At 45.1% G+C, this 21,439-nt stretch overlaps 1 protein-coding gene across 1 annotated transcript; it reads left to right on the plus strand.

Annotated features, from left to right (window-relative positions):
• The first annotated feature begins 955 nt into the window (after positions 1–955).
• LOC130110448 (complement factor H-like) lies at positions 956–20,593 on the plus strand. Its single transcript, XM_056277556.1, has 8 exons — positions 956–1,101; positions 1,728–1,907; positions 2,894–2,999; positions 3,827–3,903; positions 4,089–4,280; positions 10,551–10,730; positions 18,764–18,943; positions 20,230–20,593. Exons 1-8 carry the CDS (start codon positions 1,032–1,034, stop codon positions 20,418–20,420), a joined length of 1,176 nt encoding a protein of 391 aa, XP_056133531.1. The 5' UTR covers positions 956–1,031; the 3' UTR covers positions 20,421–20,593.
• Positions 20,594–21,439: the final 846 nt, after the last annotated feature.

Consider the following 21,439-nt stretch of genomic DNA (forward strand, 5'->3'; position numbering starts at 1 on the left):
GCTGCTCCTTCACATCGAAAGGAGCCAGCTGAGGTGGTTCGGGCATCTGATTAGGACGCCCCCTGGGCGCCTTCCTTTGGAGGTTTACTGGGCACTGCCAACTGGGAGGAGACCCCGGGGTAGACTCAGAACTCGCTAGAGAGATTGCATGTCCAATCTGGCCTGGGAACACCTTGGGATCCCCCAGGAGTTGCTGGAGGGCGTTGCCCTACTTAGCTAGCTGCCAAAGCGACCCGACCCGGAGAAGTGGCTGATGATGAATGAGTGAATGAATGAATGAATGAATGAATGAATGTCCACGTGATCTGGAAGAAGGCCGGTAGAAAAGAACAGGCCAAAAAAACAAAGGCATCTCACAATTTTAGAGCCGTTATTGTAAAACTGATGTGTTTTTGCACTGTGGACCAGCTATTACACATTTTGATGTGAGACTGTGTTGAATCTGTAGGTGAACAGACACTGTAGAAGAGATCATCAGACTTCACATTTTACTTTCTTTTCATCCCCTGGTTTCTCTGGTTTCTCAGTGTTTTGGGGATTGAAAATGTCTTTGCTATCAAATTCTGTTCAGGCAAATGTGTGTAATTTCTTAGATTTATTAGAAAACGAGTTCCCTTATTGCTTTTCATGAATAAGTTACAAAACACAGTAAAAACAGATACAAAGCTATGTTTAGAAATAATTTCACTGCACATTGATAATATTAATTATCATTATTATAATGAATTACATTTTTATATCATACATTATTATATACATAATCATACATTATTAGGTATGATTCATGGAATATAATCACCAATATTTACTTGCAGGAAAGCAGATGCTGAAATGTTGTTTTGTGTTGCGTTGTCTGCGTAACTGTGCAATCTCATTGGACAGTACTTTTTTTTTTCTTTTTGCTTTTTGACCTCCACTTTGCCCTTATGACCGGGGCAAGGAGCCAATGCACAGTAAAAGTGAACACAGCTCAAGCCAGAACAACAACAAGCCACAGCCAGACTGCTGTCGCCATACACCGGATCACTGACATGCAACTGTCATTCGCTCTTCTCGTTTGCACCCTCTGGGTGCATATGGACGTTTCTTTATCACAGGATGGTAAGAACACTCTTTTAAATACCTTCTTGGTGGAGGTGAATCAATTAGCTGTGTGTAGGTAGGTGTAGTACCCTACTTAGTTTAGGGGGAGAATGGCTGCAGAGAAGAACTACTGACTGATAAAATGTGCTCTCGTGGTCCCCCCCCCCCCCAAGACTTGTGGCAGTTCCATCACAAGCTTTGTATCACAAACTGCTCATAAGGGGCATTTATTTTATTGTTTGGTTGTTTGCCAACTTCTCTCACAACCTCGAATCACTTTGTCAGTTTGCCCTGTGGCCTCTTCACAAGTTGTTTTTTTGGCTCTCAAAAGGGTGAATGCGTTGGGATTTTTTTTTTTGATTGGTTAAACAATAGAAATATGAGAATTACGAGTTCACTTATATTTGTAATAATATTGCCTTCATGACAGTGTTGTTTGTTGTTGTTGTTGTTGTTGTTGTTGCTGCTGCTCTTGTACTAGTTTTAGGGTTAATGAAAGATTTGGAGAAAACCACCAAAATGTAATTCTGTTATCCTTGAAGGGAAAAGCAGCAAAAGCGCCAGGAAATGCTCTTCCACAACGCCACTAACAAGCGTCTGATCTTTTCTTTTTTGTACCTTTTTTTACTCCGCTGCCCTGTTAGCATGTGACACTCTTCCAGACGTCCCACATGCCTTCGTTAGTGACCAGTCCGGAAAAGCTCATTACTCTGAGGGACAGCTGATATATTTCGAGTGTGAAACTGGCTACGTCTCAAGTCTGGCCATCTCGTATTTGTGTTCGAGCCAGCGCTGGGTGAACGTCCGTAGTGGGAAATGCACATGTGAGTTAAACGGCTTCTTCTCAACTTGACCACTGAATGAATGCTGCTGTGTGTTGTCCCCATCAACATTTGGTAAGCAACAGATCACCTACAGCAGGATTGCAGCCCTCGAGCTACAACGGTGTCACCTGCAATTCGTTATACTGCCCCTTTATACTAGACATTTAAAGTGGCTAGTATAAAGTGACCAGACACTTTAAGTATCCAACATCTAAAATGTCGGCTCATTCACGCAAACGCAACTGTTGAGGCCGAGAGGGGGCCGTGAGTAACTTACAGCTGCCTGAGAACTGACTCCTATGTGAATAATGACAGCAAATGAAAATAGATCAGAAAGGCAAATTCAAATACAAACATATATAGTAGACACTCAGTACAGTTTGCATTTTCAACCACCCTTTGTAGATATTGGTTTGCCATGCTTAATTTGTTGGGGACTGTGGAAGCCTTTCGGGGGCCAGGACATCTGACAACACAGAAACACTCAGCCGGCCCAGCTCCTGTTTTTCTTTTCTTTATGAATGCCGAAATCTGACCAATGGGGGGGGGTGGGGGTGGGGGTGGGGGGGGTACCTACCATTGAGCAACTCCTGCCGCGGAGTCATACTACACCTCGGGGAAGGTCGCCCCTTTATCCAGATTAGTGTTTAACTATTGTTGTTATTGTAGATCCTGATTGTATCAGTGAGCGTACTGTGACTCCGAGACACGCGGAACAAAGACTAATTATCGCCGCGTGTTGTGTCACATGAGCTGCTGCTGGGTGTCACAATGGTACTCACACGAGAGCTGGGTGGAAGTTGCAGCAATATCAGATTTCTTGCCATCCAACTCTTAGACCTCCCAGCTAACGAAAATCCACTTACTTCTTCGAAATACCCCAAAGAGAAACAAGGTCAAATGTCAGCATCTACAGAAATAAATCACATTGTTTAAATCTATATAACTTTATTTCTCACTGTTGTATTAATTCAATTGATTCCCAGTAAAGCCATGTGAACTTCCCGATGACATCCGCGATGGCAGTTACCGAATAGTCGAGGGTGAAGACTTTGTTTTTGGAGCAACGATCGAATACATGTGTGACGAAGGGTATGTAGATCTAAGACTCGGATCCTAGAGCCTGGCAGTCGTGACACTGAGACTGGTACGGTGGGGGGGGGGGGTACTCGTGATCCGGTCGGAGTTGTTGAAACTGAGACTTATCTACAGCAAAGCAAATTGAAACGGACAGCAAACCACAAAGGCATGAGGCCAGAATCTGATTTGAAAAAATCTGATTCCAGAGGGGTTTTTTTTTCCTTTTCCTTTCCTTTTGTTTTCTTTTTTCTTTTTTGATGTTGTTGTGCAGACTACAGAAAAGCAAGATATGTAAAAAAATTTAAAAAAAACTGATTTGGGCTGCAAACATAGCCTATCCCTGCGCTCACACCAAAAGCATCATGGGCAGCAAAACCAGCTGCAGTCGTTCATTTTCAGTGAGAGCTGGCGATGAGGAGCAGCAACGAGATGCCAGTGCCCAGAGCGTAGAGTTAAAGTTGATCTGAATTTAACTTTATGCAAATTAGAAATGTTGCGCCGAAGCAGCAACCAAGTGCAAACAGGGATATAGAAATCCCATGGTGACGTCTCCACTACAAGCTTGATATCTGCTTGCACTCCGAATGATACGGCATTGAGCGCCGGTCAAGATTTCAACCTGTGACGTAGCCAAAGTCTGGAAATGCAAAGATGAAAACTATAAGAAACTTGTGCATCAATTCTTTTTCGCCAAACAATGCCACTCGTGGTCTTATGGAGAGTGGCTAGCAAGCTAAAGCTAACTGATGGGCTGTTTCCAAGGAAACTCCATGTCTAGATGAGATGCGTTTAATTCTAAGGCATGTCTGTAGTTTCATGAATTCATGACATTGTTGCAGGTATCAGATGACTACCAAAACTAATACCAGAAAATGCATGCTGAATGGCTGGAGCAATCACGTACCCATTTGTGAGCGTAAGTATAAGTATGCAAAGCACTTTTTTGTTCAAATGTTGCTCAGATGATGCCCAGCTTTTCGGGTTTTTGTCTAAGCACAATCAACCGACTGCATGGCATAGCGATGGCATTCAGCATGATCCCCGTACATACCCGTTTCTGCAGCTGTGTGACAGTCCTTCCCTATGTGTCTCTCATCTCAGCTGTGAGCTGCAAAAGGCCGACAGAGGATGGCCTTCTGAAAATAGGAAATCTGCCAGAAAATGATGGGCCGATACATTCCCAGCGTTTTATAACAGTCAGCTGTGCTGATCCAAGGAAGCGTCTAAACGGCAGTTCAACGCTGATATGTGGGAACGACGGGACGTGGAGTGACCCACTGCCTTCCTGTGAAGGTAGTTACACAAAGAGCAGAGTATTAGCATGCATAACCGTCATGTAGTGCACATGTCTTGATGTAGGCTCAATAATCCAGGTGAGAAAATCAGAGAAGTTTGTGTCGGCTCATCCGGGTTCCTCCATGCCAAGGATGATGAACGTATCCAGATGAACTGACCCAGTCTTCCTTGACATACAGTGCACACTTGAATCCGGTACAACCTGCAACGCCTCGTGGCAGAATTTTAACACGGAAAACTGTGCTAGAGCTACCGAGCTGTTCCCGAAAAGAACAGAAGAAGCAACGCTCTCTCCCCATTGAACTTGTAGTGCCTCTATTTGTATTTCCATATGAAAGACAGTTGCTTTCTTGAGGTAAAGACAGCCCACTGTGCAATTCTATGTCTTGCTTATCACATAGATTTTATTTTATTTTATTTTTTTTAATCTATTATTTGCAAAGCTCCGGGGATAGATGGAAGCCTCATCGCTACCACCAGCAAGTTTGGGGGCTTGCACTCCGTACATAACTAATTCTCATTCTTATTTTGACGAATATCATAACCTTAAGACGTATTGAGTTGAAATATGTCAGCGGCTGCTTTGGTCAAATACACCAGTACGAGCCGAGCCACTGCTGTTACCCCCCCCCCCACCCTGGGGGGTGGGGGGGGTAATAGCAGTGGCTCGGCCTGCATTCGCCTTGTCACGGAAGTGGCGAGGCGTCTCCTTCGAGACCGCCGGCCGGAGAGATGCGGTTGGCGAACACATGCAGTACGAGGGCGGGTGTTTGAACTAAAACAGGGATCGATTGGGAGAAAACGGGAAGAGTCAGAAATAATTTCTTTTTTTAAAAAAGGTCTGATTTGGACTCTAGAGCGGCCATAGAGTCCAAATCAAGGACCGGGTATAAGCCATCTGGAGGTTGGGTTTTTTTTTTTTAAACCGTATTCAAACATGCTCGATTTAGTACGAAACAAAACATATCTATAAACTACTGGCCAACCACGCGTCTCTCAAATCTGAATCTGTCCTTTTAAAGTTGTTCTGCACTTTCACCGGGGCCTACCTTCCCAATAACACGATCTACCCTTCATCCTAAGGAGCAAAGATCATCTGAGCCAAACTTCGTGTTTGTTTTAAGTTTATTTTAAACCTTAATCCACACAGGGAAGGTTTGCTGAGGCCGTCCAAAGGAGTTGAATCAAGTGCAACTGGACCGGTCCAGTTGCACTTGATTCAACTCCTTTGGATAACCATGACCTGGATGAATGAGAACATTCGCAGACATGTTTGCGGAGGCCATTCACTCTTTTTCAGCAGCGCGTTGCTTCACATATAAAGTTACACATATTTTGTGCTGGTCGGTTTAATATCAGTTGCAGGCAAATCAGACTCTATGGCCACCAGTGAAAGATAACTCCGCCGCTCCTGTCCCATTGTTGTCCTCGGTTTATTTTTGATCCTTGCCATCCGCGAGAAGCACCGCTCTCCCTCACAGTTTGTGACGAGAAGGGCGAGGAAAAGGTGGAGGCAACAAATACATTGGGGAAAGGTTGACGGAAGACCATTATCCATCGGAATTTGAAGCCGCTTGTAAGGAGGCCCGCCCCGCTCCGTTTTGATGAAGTAAAAGAACTGCGTAAGCTCCTCCGGGAAACGTTCAAATCAGCAGGCTATGCAGACACAAGGGCCCCGGCCCTTTCGGTGACACAATCAGGCGACAGATCAAACAAAACTCCGAATTGATCAGTGACATGTTTGCATGCCTCTGCTCTCTGTCGAGGACATGAGGCGAGTTTGTCAATAATTACACCGGTGTTTCTCAACCCAGTCCTCAAGGAACCCCTATCCTGCAGATTTTCTTTGCAATCCTGAATAGGTACCTGTTTGTAGTTATTCAACCAATCAGCAATGAATGTCTGAGTTTGCACACCTTGCATAATTAAGTGCTATGGGATGACTGGGGAGTAAGTACAAGCAGGGCTACCTATGCAGGGTTACAATGAAAACCTGCAGGATAGGGGTTCCTTGAGGACTGGGTTGAGAAACACTGAATTACACTGAATGTCTCAACTTGAAACCGGTGGCTTCCATCCAGTAGGTCTGCAGCGTCATTCTCAGATGTGTCGTCTGCGAAACTTTTGTGTTCTCTTGTGCGCTGTCAGTTTTGAACGATTGACAAATATCTGGTATATCCAAAACAGCCTTTAGAAAATCGCCATATTTGTCCCGAAGAGAGAGCACAAACTCACTGAGAGACTTCAGTAGCCGAACAGCTGTTAAAAGATCAATGTCACTCCTTTTGCAGCATAGCGCTTGTTGTTTGGAAACGACAGAGGGTTGTGTCCCACAAATGCACCATAAAAGCGGTCTCAAGTGGGTTTAACTTCGAGCACGGTGCCTCTGCTTCATGCCGCGTTTCTCTCTTCTCTCTGTCATCAGCAGCAAGCATCCCCAAAGCTTCTCTGATTTTTGAGTAATCTTGTCTTAATGCTCTGGTTGAATCCATGCGACAACTCCAGCGAGTGCTGGACAGCGACTTCAGTGTGGTACTCACTGTGACGTCAGAGTTTCTGAACGCTTTTGCCCACCGGTGAGTTGATGCAGCACAAAATGTGTAAAGTGACGGAAGCAAGTCAAAAAACTGTCCACCGTGTGGGCAGCTGTGTTCGACTGTGTTCACCCCCACTAAATTAAGTGAATGTGCCGCACACGGGATGTAGTGCATAACAGGATTCTCTATTTGAAGTTGAGCTTGCAGGCCATTATATCTGCCAGACATGTTGCTGGCGTCATCATAAGACTGCCCACGACCATTTAACAGATCCAATCCTAGATCTTTTACCATAGCCTTGACACACCCTGCCAGGCTCTTGCCTGTGTGCTTCTCTATCGGCTGAAAACCCAAAAAGCGCTCAACCACCCTACCCTTCCTATTTACGAGTCGAAAAATGAAGGTCAGTTGATCTGGTGTCGAGTCAGCGATAACAGAGAAATATTTGGCATCTTTAATTTCTTTTGCTATCGTCTCTTTTACTTGCTGTCGCATTATTTCAATGAGTTCATTGCATATAGTGTAGGACAAATAGGATATGCTACTGCCTCTCCCTTTTTGTCCATGTGTCTGGATCTGCTCTTCCAGGAAAGGATCGTATTGGGAAATTAACTCCAATATACCAAGAAAGTTTCCATTATATGCTGATCCCAGCAACTCGTCGTCGCCCCTAAAAGCCTAATTTGTCTCACTTTTAGAATTTTCAAGCACTTAAGACCAAATTCTCACTTTGAGCGGCTTTATACATATGGGCCCTGAGCTCTCAGAATTATAAGGTTACCTTTGCATCTCAAATCCCATTTCCAAATCTTCCAGGATCAACAGAAACTCTAGCTAGGGCCCCACATCAATAGAGCCTGTAGCTTGAGGCCTTGCATCAATAGAGCCTGTACCTTGGGGCCCTGCATCAACAGACACTATAGCTTAGGGCCCTACATCAATAGAGACTGTAGCTTGGGGCCCTGCATCAATATAGAATGTAGCTTGGGCCCTGCATCAATATAGAATGTAGCTTGGGCCCTGCATCAACAAAGCCCGTAGCTTGGGGCCCTGCATCAACAGAGCCCGTAGCTTAGGGCCCTACATCAATAGAGACTGTAGCTTGCGTACCTACAGCAATATAGACCGTAGCTTGGGGCCCTGCATCAATATAGAATACAGCTTGGGCCCTGCATCAATAGAGCCTGTAGCTTGGGGCCCTGCATCAATATAGAATGCAGCTTGGGCCCTGCATCAATAGAGCCTGTAGCTTGGGGCCCTGCATCAATATAGAATGTAGCTTGGGCCCTGCATCAACAGAGCCTGTAGCTTGGGGCCCTGCATCAACAGAAACTATAGCTTAGGGCCCTACATCAATAGAGACTGTAGCTTGCGGACCTACAGCAATATAGACTGTAGCTTGGACCCCGTATCAATAGTGACTGTAGCTAGAGGCCCCGCATCAATAGAGACTGTAGCTTGGACCCTTCATCAATATTGACTGTAGCTTCGACCCCGCATCAAAAGAGACTTTGTAGCTTGGGGCCCTGCATCAGTAGAGACTGTAGCTTGGACCCTGCATCAATATTGACTGTAGCTTCGACCCCGCATCAATAGAGACTTTGTACCTTGGACCCCGCATCAACAGAAACTGTAGCTTGGAGCCCCGCATCAACAGAAACTGTAGCTTGGAGTCCCGCATCAATAGAGACTTTGTAGCTTGGGGCCCTGCATCAGTAGAGACTTTGTAGCTTGGGGCCCTGCATCAGTAGAGACTGTAGCTTGGGCCCTGTGATTGTGTATCCCTACTATACACAAACACAATACCCCTGACCTTTTGGGACCCCTTGTGGTCTGGGGCCTGGGGCACTGGCCCGGCATGCCTGGTCCGAAATCCAGCCTTGCCTCTGCAAAAGTCCATTTTTAAGCAGAACTTACGATTTCATGAACGCCGCCAATGAAACAATTTTAGCCTCTCAGTTAAATCCTCCAGATCGCTTGCATAAATGGTCTGATGTCACACCGGCTCAGCACAGAGCGAGGATTGCAGAGCACTACGTCACATCACGTTCTGCCATCTTGTCTGAAACCCTTGTCTGAATTTGGACGTTCGTTTCTGCTTTTGTTTTTCTTTTTTCCCCCTCTGCGTTGAAGAGCGACACTGGCGGAGTTTCTCATCATTGAGCCTATGTGGTGGCACACATCGCCGTTCTAGCAGACCGCATGGCGCCACCTCGTGGCAGTAAAACAACAGTACAGAAATACTCAACTTTTTCAGAATTGGTCAAACATGCCTGAAACTTCTCTTACACGCACTCAATGTAACAAGCTACCAACCCATACATGTATCTTCATTCCATTTTTGATTCCTGTAAGTCTAATTATGACCAAATTATCATTTGAAACATGGACAATATACAGCTTTTATACAATAATATACAATCATACAGTGACAGGTTTTATAAAGCACAACTATTTCTAAAATCTCATGCTCAAATATTCTAGATAACATAGAATTCATGACTTTGCAGAAGAATTCCTACAGTCTTCAAATCTCTGTTCTTTAAGTGTTTAGGTGTGTGTGTGGGGGGGGGGGGTATAAGCCATCTGGAGATTTTTTTTAACCGTATTCAAACATGCTCGATTTAGTACGAAACAAAAAATATCTATAAACTACTGGCCAACCACTCGTCTCCCAAATCTGTGTCTGTCCTTTTAAAGTTGTTCTGCACTTTCATCTGGGCCTTCCTTCCCAATAGCATGATCTACCCTTCATCCTAATGAGCAAAGATCATCTTAGCCAAACTTCGTGTTTGTTTTAAGTTTATTTTTAACCTTAATCCACACAGAGAAGGTTTGCTGAGGCCGTTCACTCTTTTTCGGCAGTGCGTTGCCTCACACTTATCTCTGTGTCAGTGTGGATGGGCATGTCCCAGAGGATGGTGACGTCATTGTTCTCAGTGACTTTTATTAATAATTATTATTAGTTATAATTATTATATTGTTAACATAATGATGATAATAATAATAATTATTATTATTATTGTGGTTATTGTTGTTGTTTGCCCTCTGGATCTTTTACTTTTTTAGTTACACGGTAAACTTGAGTGTAAATATCGCTGACACTGTAACAACATAAACCATTAAGTTCCATAAACTGCAATACTTTATTGTGTTAATATATCAAACAAACTTGTATCCATACGTGAAACAGGCAAGTGTTCATCATCAAAACAAGAACACACCAGGAGAATAATCAACATGTCCCCAAGCAGACAACTAAGAAAAGGCTGCTTTCAGTGCCAGAACTGACTATTTCTTCAAGTAACACGTGGGGTGGAATGCTTAGAAAACTCACAGTGGACTGCTTGATTTCCCAAAATGTGACAATAAATCCATCTCTTTGAAATTCCTGTCTCAGTCATTTTGGGAGGAGGCTGATCTGTGACCACCCTGTCATGACCAGCAGAGCCTTTCCTTCTCCCTGTTTGTGCTGTGATTTAACAACTTTCAAGACACGCAGCGGTTGCGCAATGATCTGCATTCATTGTGGAGCAATTTGTGCTTCAATATTCTAACACAATGTGTCACGTGTGACTGCCGGGCTGTGCAATGTTGTGTAACTGCCAAGGAAACTTCAGTGGTATTGTTTTTCGAGGCTGCGCCCTAAAGACCTGTCACCTAAATGTATATGAGCTATCACTAAGAAGCCTTTAAATTAACCTTTTTGCTTTTCCCTGTGTTTTTTAAGAACCCAAATATTGTGGACAGCCACCAAGAATTGCTAATGGACACAGTGAAGGCTTTTTCAGACATCAGTATGACGATGGCATGAGGGTGGAGTACGTTTGTTCGAGGGGCTACGCCCTTGATGGTGAGGCTTACAAATCCTGCAACGCTGGCCAATGGACCGGAGAAGTCATTTGCCGCAGTAAGTAGTAGTTTTGCTTGCGTGTTTCCTGATACTGAAAATGTGTGCAATGATTGCCAGTGATCGAAGTTCATCTCACTTTACTACAGGCAGTTGTGTTGCCTCACGCCTCAATAACACACTACATACACGTGTAAGCGGTTATTTTCTTGCCCGGTGCGGGATTCGATACGGGGTGTACTGCACCACAAGGCGACGTCACTAACCGCTCGGCTAAAGGGTCAGACCCGTTAGCTAGAGGCTAACGTGTCTTATTAGTAGTTTACAGTCGTCACCCTCTCCCGGAAGCGCGCCCTCGCGCTTTGTTCTTCCCGCGCTCCAAAGAGACTTCTGAGGATCTGCACACTTCCGGATCCCACCGCTGCCACCAATGTAACCGGTTATTTTCTTGCCCGGTGCGGGATTCGATACGGGGTGTACTGCACCACAAGGCGACGTCACTAATCGCTCGGCTAAAGGGTCAGACCCGATAGCTAGGGGCTAACGTGTCTTATTAGTAGTTTACAGTGGTGCGCCGATAATATTGTGCCTTTACTTTACTGAATTTGTTGAAATTGCACGAGTGACTGGTGAGTACTACACCAACTATGGAAACTTGTTGCGTTTGTTTGCACGTGCGCGCGCGTGTGTGTGTCTGGCCGTGGCTAATCTCGCAATCTACTGGACCTTTCATCCTAAAAATTTGGTTGCAGTTATGCCTGTATGATGGAAATGGGTGCGGTGAATACATATTTCAAGAAGAGGGAGGAACACAGGGTGACATAAGAGTGGAGGAAAGTGCACACAGGTGGACCATATCTTATGTAGAAGGCGCGATCTGGAAGGGATTGGGGACTACAAGGTGGGGACGGGAGAACACAGCTAGGCAGCATCGGGATTGTGGTCTTTAGGATGACTTTGGAGACCAAGAAGAAGATGAGAGAAAGACAGAGCCGAGAATCAAATGGTGGAAGTTGAAGAAGGAAAACTGTTGTGTGGAGTTCAGAGAGAAGTTAAGACAGGCACTGGGTGGTAGTGCAGAGTTGCTGGATGGCTGGGCAACCACTGCAGAAATAGTGAGGGAGACGGCTAGGAAGGTACTTGGTGTGTCATCAGGACAGAGGAAGGAAGACAAGGAGACTTGGTGGTGGAATGAGGAAGTACAGCAAAGTACACAGAGGAAGAGGTTGTCAAAGAAGAAGTGGAATAGTCAGAGAGATGAAAAAAGTGGACAGGAGTACAAGCAGATGCAGCGTAAAGCGAAGAGCGAGATGGCGAAGGCAAAGGAAAAGGCGTATTGTGAGTTGTATGAGAGGTTAAGGGAGGAGAAAGGGACTCATACCGATTGGCTAAGCAGAGGGACTGAGCTGGGAAGGATGCGCAGCAAGTTAGGGCGATCGAGGATGGAGATGGAAATGTGCTGACAAGCGAGGGGTGTGTTGAGAAGGTGGAAGGAGTACTTTGAGGGGCTAATGAATGAAGAAAATGAGAGAGAGAAGGTTGGATGTGGAGATAGTGAATCAGGAAGTGCAGTGGATTAGCAAGGAGGAAGTGAGGGCAGCTATGAAGAGTGGAAAGGCAGTTGGTCCAGATGACATACCTGTGGAGGCATGGAGATGTTTAGGAGAGATGGCAATTGAGTTTGTAACTAGATTGTTTAACACCATCTTGGAAAGTGAGAGGATGCCTGAGGAGTGGAGAAGGAGCATACTGGTACCCATTTTCAAAATTAAGGGCGATGTGCAGAGCTGTAGCAACTACAGAGGTATAAAGTTGATCAGACACAGCATGAAGATTTGGGAAAGAGTAACAGAAGCTAGGTTAAGAGGAGAGGTGACGATTAGCGATCAGCAGTATGGTTTCATGCTAGGAAAGAGCACCACAGATGTGATGTTTGCTTTGAGAATGTTGATGGAGAAGTGTAGAGAGGTCAGAAGGAGGTACATTGTGTCTTTGTGGATTTAGAGAAAGCATACGACAGGGTGCCGAGAGAGGAGGTGTGGTATTGTATGAGGGAGTCGGGAGTTGCAGAGATGTAGGAGTGGTGCAGAATATGTAGTATGAGGGAAGTGTGACAGTGGTGAGGTGTGCGGTTGGAATGACAGATGGGTTCAAGGTGGAGGTGGGATTACATCAAGGATCGTATCCGAGCCCTTTCTTGTTTGCAATGGTGATGGACAGGTTGACGGAGCAGTTGAGCAGGCAGGAGTCTCAGTGGACTATGATGTTTGCAGATGACATTGTGATCTGTAACGAGAATAGGGAGCAGGTTGAGGAGAGCCTGGAGAGGTGGAGGTATGCACTGGAGAGAAGGGGGATGAAAGTCAGTAGGAGCAAGACGGAATACATATGCATGAATGAGAGGGAGGAGAGTGCAATGGTGAGGATGCAAGGAGTAGAGGTGACGAAGGCATATGAGTTTAAATACTTGGGGTCAGCTGTCCCAAAATAACGGGGAGTGCAGAAGAGAGGTGAAGAAGAGAGTGCAGGCAGGGTGGAGTGGGTGGAGAAGAGTGTCAGGAGTGATTTGCGACAGAAGGGTACCAGCAAGAGTTAAAGGGAAGGTTTACAAGATGGTTGTGAGACCAGCTATGCTGTATGGTTTGGAGGCAGTGGCACTGACGAAAAGACAGGAGGCGGAGCTGGAGGTGGCAGACTTGAAGATGCTGATTGGGAGTGATGAAGAAGGACAGGATTAGGAACGAGAATATTAGAGGGACAGCTCATGTTGGGCGGTTTGGTGACAAAGCAAGAGAGGCAAGATTGAGATGGTCTGGACATGTGTGGAGGGGAGATGCTGGGTATATTGGGAGAAGGATGCTGAATATGGAGCTGCCAGGGACGAAGAAAAGCGGAAGGCCAAAGAGGAGGTTTATGGATGTGGTCAGAGAGGACATGCATATGGGTGGTGTGACAGAAGAAAATGCAGAGGACAGGAAGAGATGGAAACGGATGATCCGCTGTGGCGACCCCTAATGGGAGCAGCCGAAATTAGTAGTAGTACGCTCGTATGATCAAGAACCTGTTGTGGTTGGGGTGATGAAAATCCTTCGGAAAACGTTTGTTCTTGCTGTTGCCGCTCCCTCGCTTCATTCACTCCCTAGTTTGCTCGACCAACACTAGTCTGTCACTGCACGCATGTGCACGGTTGACTTAGGCAGCAACAGTGTCCTTTATGTATTCAGGTATGAACAGCGGCGTCGTAGTGGGGGGGGGGCCTACCAGGGCCCAGAAGAGGAGGGGGCACTCTGGAAGCCTGGAATTAAAAGTTTGTTTTGGTTTGCAAGTTGTTATCTCTAACTAATTAGTGTCATAACTTCAGTTAGAATTGGCTCAATACAAGAAAATAGTGGAGGCTCTCTGAGGCCCCTCTCACCCCTTACAAAAGATCTAATCAATGACTTTGCAAACAACAAGTCCCGTCAGTGGACACTTACTGTGGAATAAACCATCATGGGTGTCAGCATCAGTACCCTAAGATGCATCAAAGTTTGAAGTGATACTATAATTTTTTTTTACCAACACGGGGATCGCCGGTTCGAATCCCTGTGTTACCTCCGGCGTCCCTACGGACACAACTTGCCGTGTCTGCGGGTGGGAAGCCGGCTGTGGGTACGTGTCTTGGTCGCTATACTAGTCGGTCTGGTCGGTTGGGGTGCCTGTTCAATGGGGAGGAGGAACTGGGGGGGGGGTGGCGTGATCCTCCCACGTGTACACCCCCCTGCCGGGTCTCCTCACTGGCAGGTAAAAAGAAGCAGCTGGCGATGTATCAGAGGAGGCATGTGGTAGTCTGCAGCCCTCCCCGGACCGGCAGAGGGGGTGGAGCAGCGAGAGTGGGGTAACTGGCCGGGTACAACTGGGGAGAAAAACTCCGCCATAAACATACAATTTCAAGAGCAGCATTAGTCACAGTCACAGTTGGAAATCATTTCAGTAGCTGCAACAAAACATTCCCCATGGGTGGGCTGGGACTGCCAGTCATTTGCCTTCATTCATTCATTCATTCATTCATAAACACATCTGAAGTCTTTTAATAAGGGAGCCTTCTTCTGGTAGGCGAAAAAAGAGGTGGTTTGTCGCCAAGTCCGAGCACCGGAGGAGGAGAGGTACGCTTGGCGAAGATCTGCACACTACTAAGGGCCCTGAGGGGCGCCTGCTGGATGCTGCTTGCCAGTACTGCACCCCTGTAATGTCCACAAATACACGGGGCGACTGTGTGAACGAATAACTGGGGCTTTATTTGACCACTCTCGTTCTGCCGTTCACACATCCATGCTGTGTGTCCTGCACACATGCTTGTTCCTCCTTCCTACCTCTGTACTTGCCCCATAACCCCCTTGCTTCTCTTAAAGAGGTATTCCCTATTAAAGTCTGAACGTCACATCCCTCCAATATTCCCAAAACAAAACGACAAAACATACTTGGCAAAAGGGGACGGTATCAAAATAAACAAAGGTTTTCTTTGACTACAAGCAGTGTTTCTCTTCTTCTTTTAGTATGCAACAGCAGAAACAACTCAATTCAATTCAATTTATTCTCATTAAAAACAATGTGCAGGCACATGTTAAAAATGAAATGAGGGCTGTGGCTTCACCAAACGGTGCGAGACAGACAAACACAGCAAACACAATATAAGATATACGCACGTGAAGACCAAAAGCTACAAATAAGTTAAAAGAGAGCTGGAGTACAAAATATTTAAAAATATCTACAGACATTCAGTGGGTAGGCCAGGTTCAGGTGGGCAACAGCTTGTGGAAAGAAGCTGTTTTTGAGCCCGGTAGTGCGGGCTCTGAGGCTCCTGTAGCGCCTCCCAGAGTGCAGGGGGGAGAACAAACGGTTTGCTGTGACTACAAACAGTGTTTTGTTTTGTTTTTGTTTGGGGTTTTTTTTTTAGCTTAGTATAAAGTCTTTAATGTACTCTGGCCGCTTCTGAACTGCCCTCTGTGAGTAGCAAAGCTGCACCCCCAATGGCTGCAACTAAACATTTCTGGTAGCTGTTGATCAGTCCTGCACATCAGCTTGGAGGAATTTTAGCCCATTCCTTCCTACAGAACAGCTTCAACTCTGGGATGTTGGTGGGTTTCCTCACATGAACTGCTCGCTTCAGGTCCTTCCACAACATTTCGATTGGATTAAGGTCAGGACTTTGACTTGGCCAATCCAAAGCATTAACTTGTTCTTCTTTAGCCGTTCTTTGGTAGAACGACTTGTGTGCTTAGGGTCGTTGTCTTGCTGCATGACCCACGTTCTCTTGAGATTCAGTTCACGGACAGATGTCCTGACATTTTCCTTAAGAATTTGCTGGTATAATTCAGAATTCATTGTTCCATCAGTGATGGCAAGCCGTCCTGGCCTAGATGCAGCAAAACAGGCCCAAACCATGATACCACCACCACCATGTTTCACAGATGGTATAAGGTTCTTATGCTGGAATGCAGTGTTTTCCTTTCTCCAAACACAACGCTTCTCATTTCAACCATAAAGTTCTACTTTGGTCTCATCCGTCCACAAAACATTTTTCCAATAGCCTTCTGGCTTGTCCACGTGATCTTTAGCAAACTGCGGATGGGCAGCAATCTTCTTTTTGGAGAGCAGTGGCTTTCTCCTTGCAACTCTGCCATGCACACCATTGTTGTTCAGTGTTCTCCTGATGGTGGACTCGTGAACATTAACATTAGCCAGTGTGAGAGAGGCCTTTAGTTGCTGAGAAGTTACCCTGGGTTCCTCTGTGACCTGGCCGACCATTACACGCCTTGCTCTTGGAGTGATCTTTGATGGTCGACCACTCCTGGGGAGGGTAACAATGGTCTTGAATTTCCTCCATTTGCGCACAGTCTGTCTGACTGTGGATTGGTGGAGTCCAAACTCTTTAGAGATGGTTTTGTGACCTTTTCCAGCCTGATGAGCATCAACAACGCTTTTTGTGAGTTCCTCAGAAATCTCCTTTGTTCTTGCCATGATGCACTTCCACAAACATGTGTTGTGAAGATCAGACTTTGATAGATCCCTGTTCTTTAAATAAAACAGGGTGCCCACTCACACCCGATTGTCATCCCATTGATTGAAAACACCTGACTCTAACCAAGTCCAGTTGCACTTGATTCAACTCCTTTGGATAACCATGACCTGGATGAATGAGAACATTCACAGACACCTGACTCTAACTTCACCTTCAAATTAACTGCTAATCCTAGAGGTTCCCATACCTTTGACTCTCACAGATATGTAATATTGGATCATTTTCCTCAATAAATAAATGATCAAGTATAATATTTTTGTCTCGTTTGTTTAATTGGGTTCTCTTTATCTACTTGTAGGACTTGTGTGAAAATCTGATAATGTTTTAGATCAAATTTATGCAGAAATATAGAAAATTCTAAAGGGTTCACAAACTTTCAAGTGCCACCGTACATTATAAAAAGGTGCTTTGAGTGGTCGGTAGACTAGAAAAGCGCTATGTAAAATGCAGTCCATTTACCATTTTACCATTTTGAGCTAAACGCGTGTTTATTTGAAAGATGTCATGGAATGGGAGAGCAGAGTAGAAATGCACTACAAAATGAATAATAGTTGTAGTTAGTGTGAATGTTAACTTTTGTACCATTATTGAATGATGATTTTTTTTGAGACCCCATTCTGAAATAATTGTATATATCACTCAGGAATGTGGATGTTTTGTTTCTGTATTAAGCTAATTAAATAGAAATGTTGGTATAATAAACTTTGATTACCGGTATATATTTTATTATTGTCATTAAATTAGTAGTATAGGGGCATCCGGGTGGTGTGGTGGTCTATTCCTTTGCCTTCCAACATGGGGATCACCGGTTCAAATCCCCGTGTTACCTCCGGCTTGGTCGGGCGTCCCTACAGACACAATTGGCCGTGTCTGTGGGTGGGAAGCCGAATGTGGGTATGTGTCCTGGTCGCTGCACTAGCGCCTCCTCTGGTTGGTCAGGGCACCTGTTCAGGGCAGAGGGGGAACTGGGGAGAATAGCGTGATCCTCCCACGTGCTACGTCCCCCTAGCGAAACTCCTCACCGTCAGGGGAAAAGAAGCGACTGGCGACTCCACGTGTATTGAAGGAGGCATGTGGTAGTCTGCAGCCCTCCCCGGCTCGGTAGAGGGGGTGGAGCAGTGACCGGGAAGAGTTGGGTAATTGGCCAAGTACAATTGGGGAGGAAGGGGGGGTCAGTAGTGGAAGTGCATGGTCACAATCTGGCCCTCTGGTAGTGAGGATAAAAAAAAATTTGTGGCCCTCTCTATCATCAAAGTTGCCCATCCCTGATCCAGAATGATACTGTGCACTCTGGTTACCTTTCGCTGCTTACTGAAAGTTCAACACCTTGATGCTGGCTTGCCAGGTGTCTTGCCTGTAAACCTGAACATTCCTGCTCGACTTCTTTCTTCCTTTGGAAGGCAACTGTCTTATGTCCACTCTAAAAGCAACATATTCTAGGTGCACTCTTTTTTCTCACCAGTTCCAAAAAGGGGAAACAAACTTCTGTCCTCCATCAGAGCTACAGATTTGGATACTTCCTTCAATAAGGGCCAAGAAACTTCACTTTCCCCCAGCCTACCTTAACCCTCATATGGTCTCTAAGCATGACTCAAACTGATTTTTGGCATTGCCAAATTTACTTGTAATTTGCATTGCCTACTATTACTGGCATTTACTTTTACTACCGTGCCTTTCTAATACCCGCTCTTGAATTGACACGCACTCTTGGCTATGTTGTGTCCGATACTGAAACGTGGCTTTGTCCAGCTACTTTGTAAACTGAATTTCCTATCACTCACTATTGTTGATCAAAGGTGGACCTACGTTAATTGCACTTGACATGAAATGCCCTGTTGGCTGTAATGTGATTACTATTTATCGTTCTATGATGGTGAATAATTAGTGCTCCATTTAACTCTCCGCGACGCCAGTGCATGACCCACAATGTTGATTCTTATAAGTCTCTTAGGATAAAAAGCATTTGCTAAATGAGAAAATGTGAGTAAATGTAAGATAAATTCTTGTTCTCCTCATTCCATATTTCTTTTAGAACCCAGAGGTTGTGGACAACCACCACTCCTTGACGGTGGAGACATTGTTGGCACTCTGGAATACCAATATGATAATGGTGTAAAGGTCTATTACGATTGCAAGAGATACTATACAAGGAGTGGTGCGACATTCAAATCCTGTGAAAACAGCCAATGGGTTGGAGAAATTAGATGCCTCAGTAAGTATCAATTCTTCCTGTGTGTTTACTGTTTACACTGCAAATACGTGCAATGATTTCCAGCGATGAAAGTTCATCTTCATTTTAATTACCCACAGGGTTTGCAATCGTTGCAGGCGCCAGTTCAGTAGATTTAAGCCTACACCATCTTGATTTAAGGGAAATCACCTTCTTTTTTTTCAGATTAGGCACATAACGGCTATGATTTAGCTACAACTATATAACCACCAGTTAACGTTGCTGTTCCTACATCAGTGTGGTCAACACAGGGCCATATAGTTAATTAGGCTTTATGATGCCTGACAAAGAAATGTGGTGCAAATACAAAATATCAAACGTTAAAAAAAAAATCCTAAATGAATGAACAAATCCATACTCGGTTTAGCTAATTCATGCCAATGCAGTATCGTTTCAATGACAGCTAAAGGGAAAATGACCAAATGTATGAAAAGTATCTATTAAACATGCATTCGCTTCTACCTGAATGGGATATCGATGTCACAAATACAGTGCATGGCGTCCGGGTGGGGTAGCAGTCCATTCCGTTGCCTACCAATACGGGGGGATCGCCAGTTCGAATCCCATGTTGCCTCCGGCTTGGTCGGGCGTCCCTACAGACACAGCTGGCCGTGTCTACGGGTGGGAAGCCGGATGCGGGTGTGTGTCCCGGTCGCCGCACTAGTGCCTCCTCTGGTCGGTCGGGATGCCTGTTTGGGGAGGAGGGGGAACTGGGGGGGGGGGGATAGCCTGATCCTCCCACGCGCTACGTCCCCCCCTGGTGAAACTCCTCACCGTCAGGCGTAAAGAAGCGGCTGGCGACTCCACATGTACGGGAGGGGGCATGTGGTAGTCTGCAGCCCTCCCCGGATCGGCAGAGGGGGTGGAGCAGCGAAGAGTGGGGCGATTGGCCAGATACAACTGGGGAGGGGGGGAGGGGGTCCAAAAAATAAATAAAAAATACAGTACATAAAGGAAACTTGCAACGTCATAGCAGCAAAGATTTGACATTTGAGGTACTGGGAGGACACAAAGGCCTTTCAGTAGATACACAAAGAACAGCTTCGGTATAATTAGTGCACAGTGCTATTGAGGGAGAGAGTTTTGCAAGGTTGTGCTCTGCCGCTCCCCTTGTTCAAAAGCAAACGTCACACCATAATGTTTCTGCAGCGGGATGCTGAAAATCCAAGCTCTCGTGTCCAAAATCCTACGACTGTCTCGTATAAGCGGCGTGTTTCACAGTCAGGCCTTCCTGTAACAGTGTCTTTATTGTTCGTTGCCTTTTGCAGAACCCTGCACGGTGGGAAACGAAAGAATGGCAGAAAACAATATTGCATTCAGATATGTGGGGGACAAGAAGCTGTATTCAAGGCACGATCAGCAAATTGAATTTGCCTGCACTAGAGGAGTTCCAGATGGCTTGCGGAGTATGCGTCAAACCTGTCGTGATGGAGAGATGTTGTTACCCCGCTGCGTGTAAAAGCTTTGGCTCCCCAGAGGAGCTGCCGGCGAGCTGGGTGGACAAACCTGTAAATGGAAAACCAGAGTGAAGATGTAGGCGGATTATCAAATACCGTTGTGCCCTGATCCCGCCTTCAACTTGGGTGCTTTCGTCGGTTTCAGTCTGAATAAAACATCGGAGTTACTGTTTTCCACTCAGCCTGGTTTTCTGTCTCCAAAAATAGAGAAGAGTATCAAAATGCTAGATCCTTCACACTGATATTTAGCACGTCACGTTTTCCCAGGTGTTGGGGAGTATACTGATATTTAGCATGGAACAACGTTACTTATTTACAATACAAAACACGAGTAACTGCACACAATTTAAATGTACGGTATTCAGAATACAGTTACATTCTTGAAACTAATGGATTACTTAATTTTTTTTTTGTTCTTTGGTGCCCTCCTTATTTTAAGAGGATTGTGACACAAAATGCAGTGAAAGCGACGCCTAAACGTTAGTCCAACAGTAAAGTCAGTAAAACAGGATGCTGTGTTTTCACCTTTGTCTAAGGTTTTCCATTCTAACAGCTATGGAGATAAAGAAAAGGACATGGGAAAGTTCTCTTCTTTCTTTTTTAACCAGATAAAAATCACAGATGTTTTGTGTTTCCATACTCTTCTAGCCTTTGTTAATATATATCTAAGGTGACTCAAATGCATTCAGCCAGCTGATGCAGTAGAAGGAACAGAATAGTCTACTCAAGTAAGTAGTATTGTGTGAACGCTACATATACCGTGACACAAAATGTAAGAAAATATTAAAGTAATCCAAAGTAATCAGGATACGTTACTCACAATTGGGTAATCTAACGGAACACGTTACAGATTACATTTCATGACGTGTACTCTGTAATCTGTAGCGGAATACGTTTTAAGCGTAACCCTCCCAGCACTGCAAGAGGATGTTCATATCTATTGGTTTGCATGACAGTTTTACAATTTCACACCTTCGACAAGATATTTAATTCAAAAACTTGACTGCAGACTCGGGGTCCG

The sequence above is a fragment of the Lampris incognitus genome, chromosome 3 (genome assembly GCF_029633865.1).
Source record: "Lampris incognitus isolate fLamInc1 chromosome 3, fLamInc1.hap2, whole genome shotgun sequence".
In the NCBI taxonomy this organism is placed as follows: domain Eukaryota; kingdom Metazoa; phylum Chordata; class Actinopteri; order Lampriformes; family Lampridae; genus Lampris; species Lampris incognitus.

What these genes read in the sequence shown, in the direction of transcription:
- LOC130110448 (XM_056277556.1), top strand. Translation starts at nt 1,032, where the DNA reads ATGCAACTGTCATTCGCTCTTCTCGTTTGCACCCTCTGGGTGCATATG. An exon ending in CGTTTCTTTATCACAGGATG is followed by an intron (nt 1,102 to 1,727) that starts GTAAGAACACTC and finishes CTGCCCTGTTAG; the next exon opens with CATGTGACACTCTTCCAGAC. An exon ending in TCACGTACCCATTTGTGAGC is followed by an intron (nt 3,904 to 4,088) that starts GTAAGTATAAGT and finishes CTCTCATCTCAG; the next exon opens with CTGTGAGCTGCAAAAGGCCG.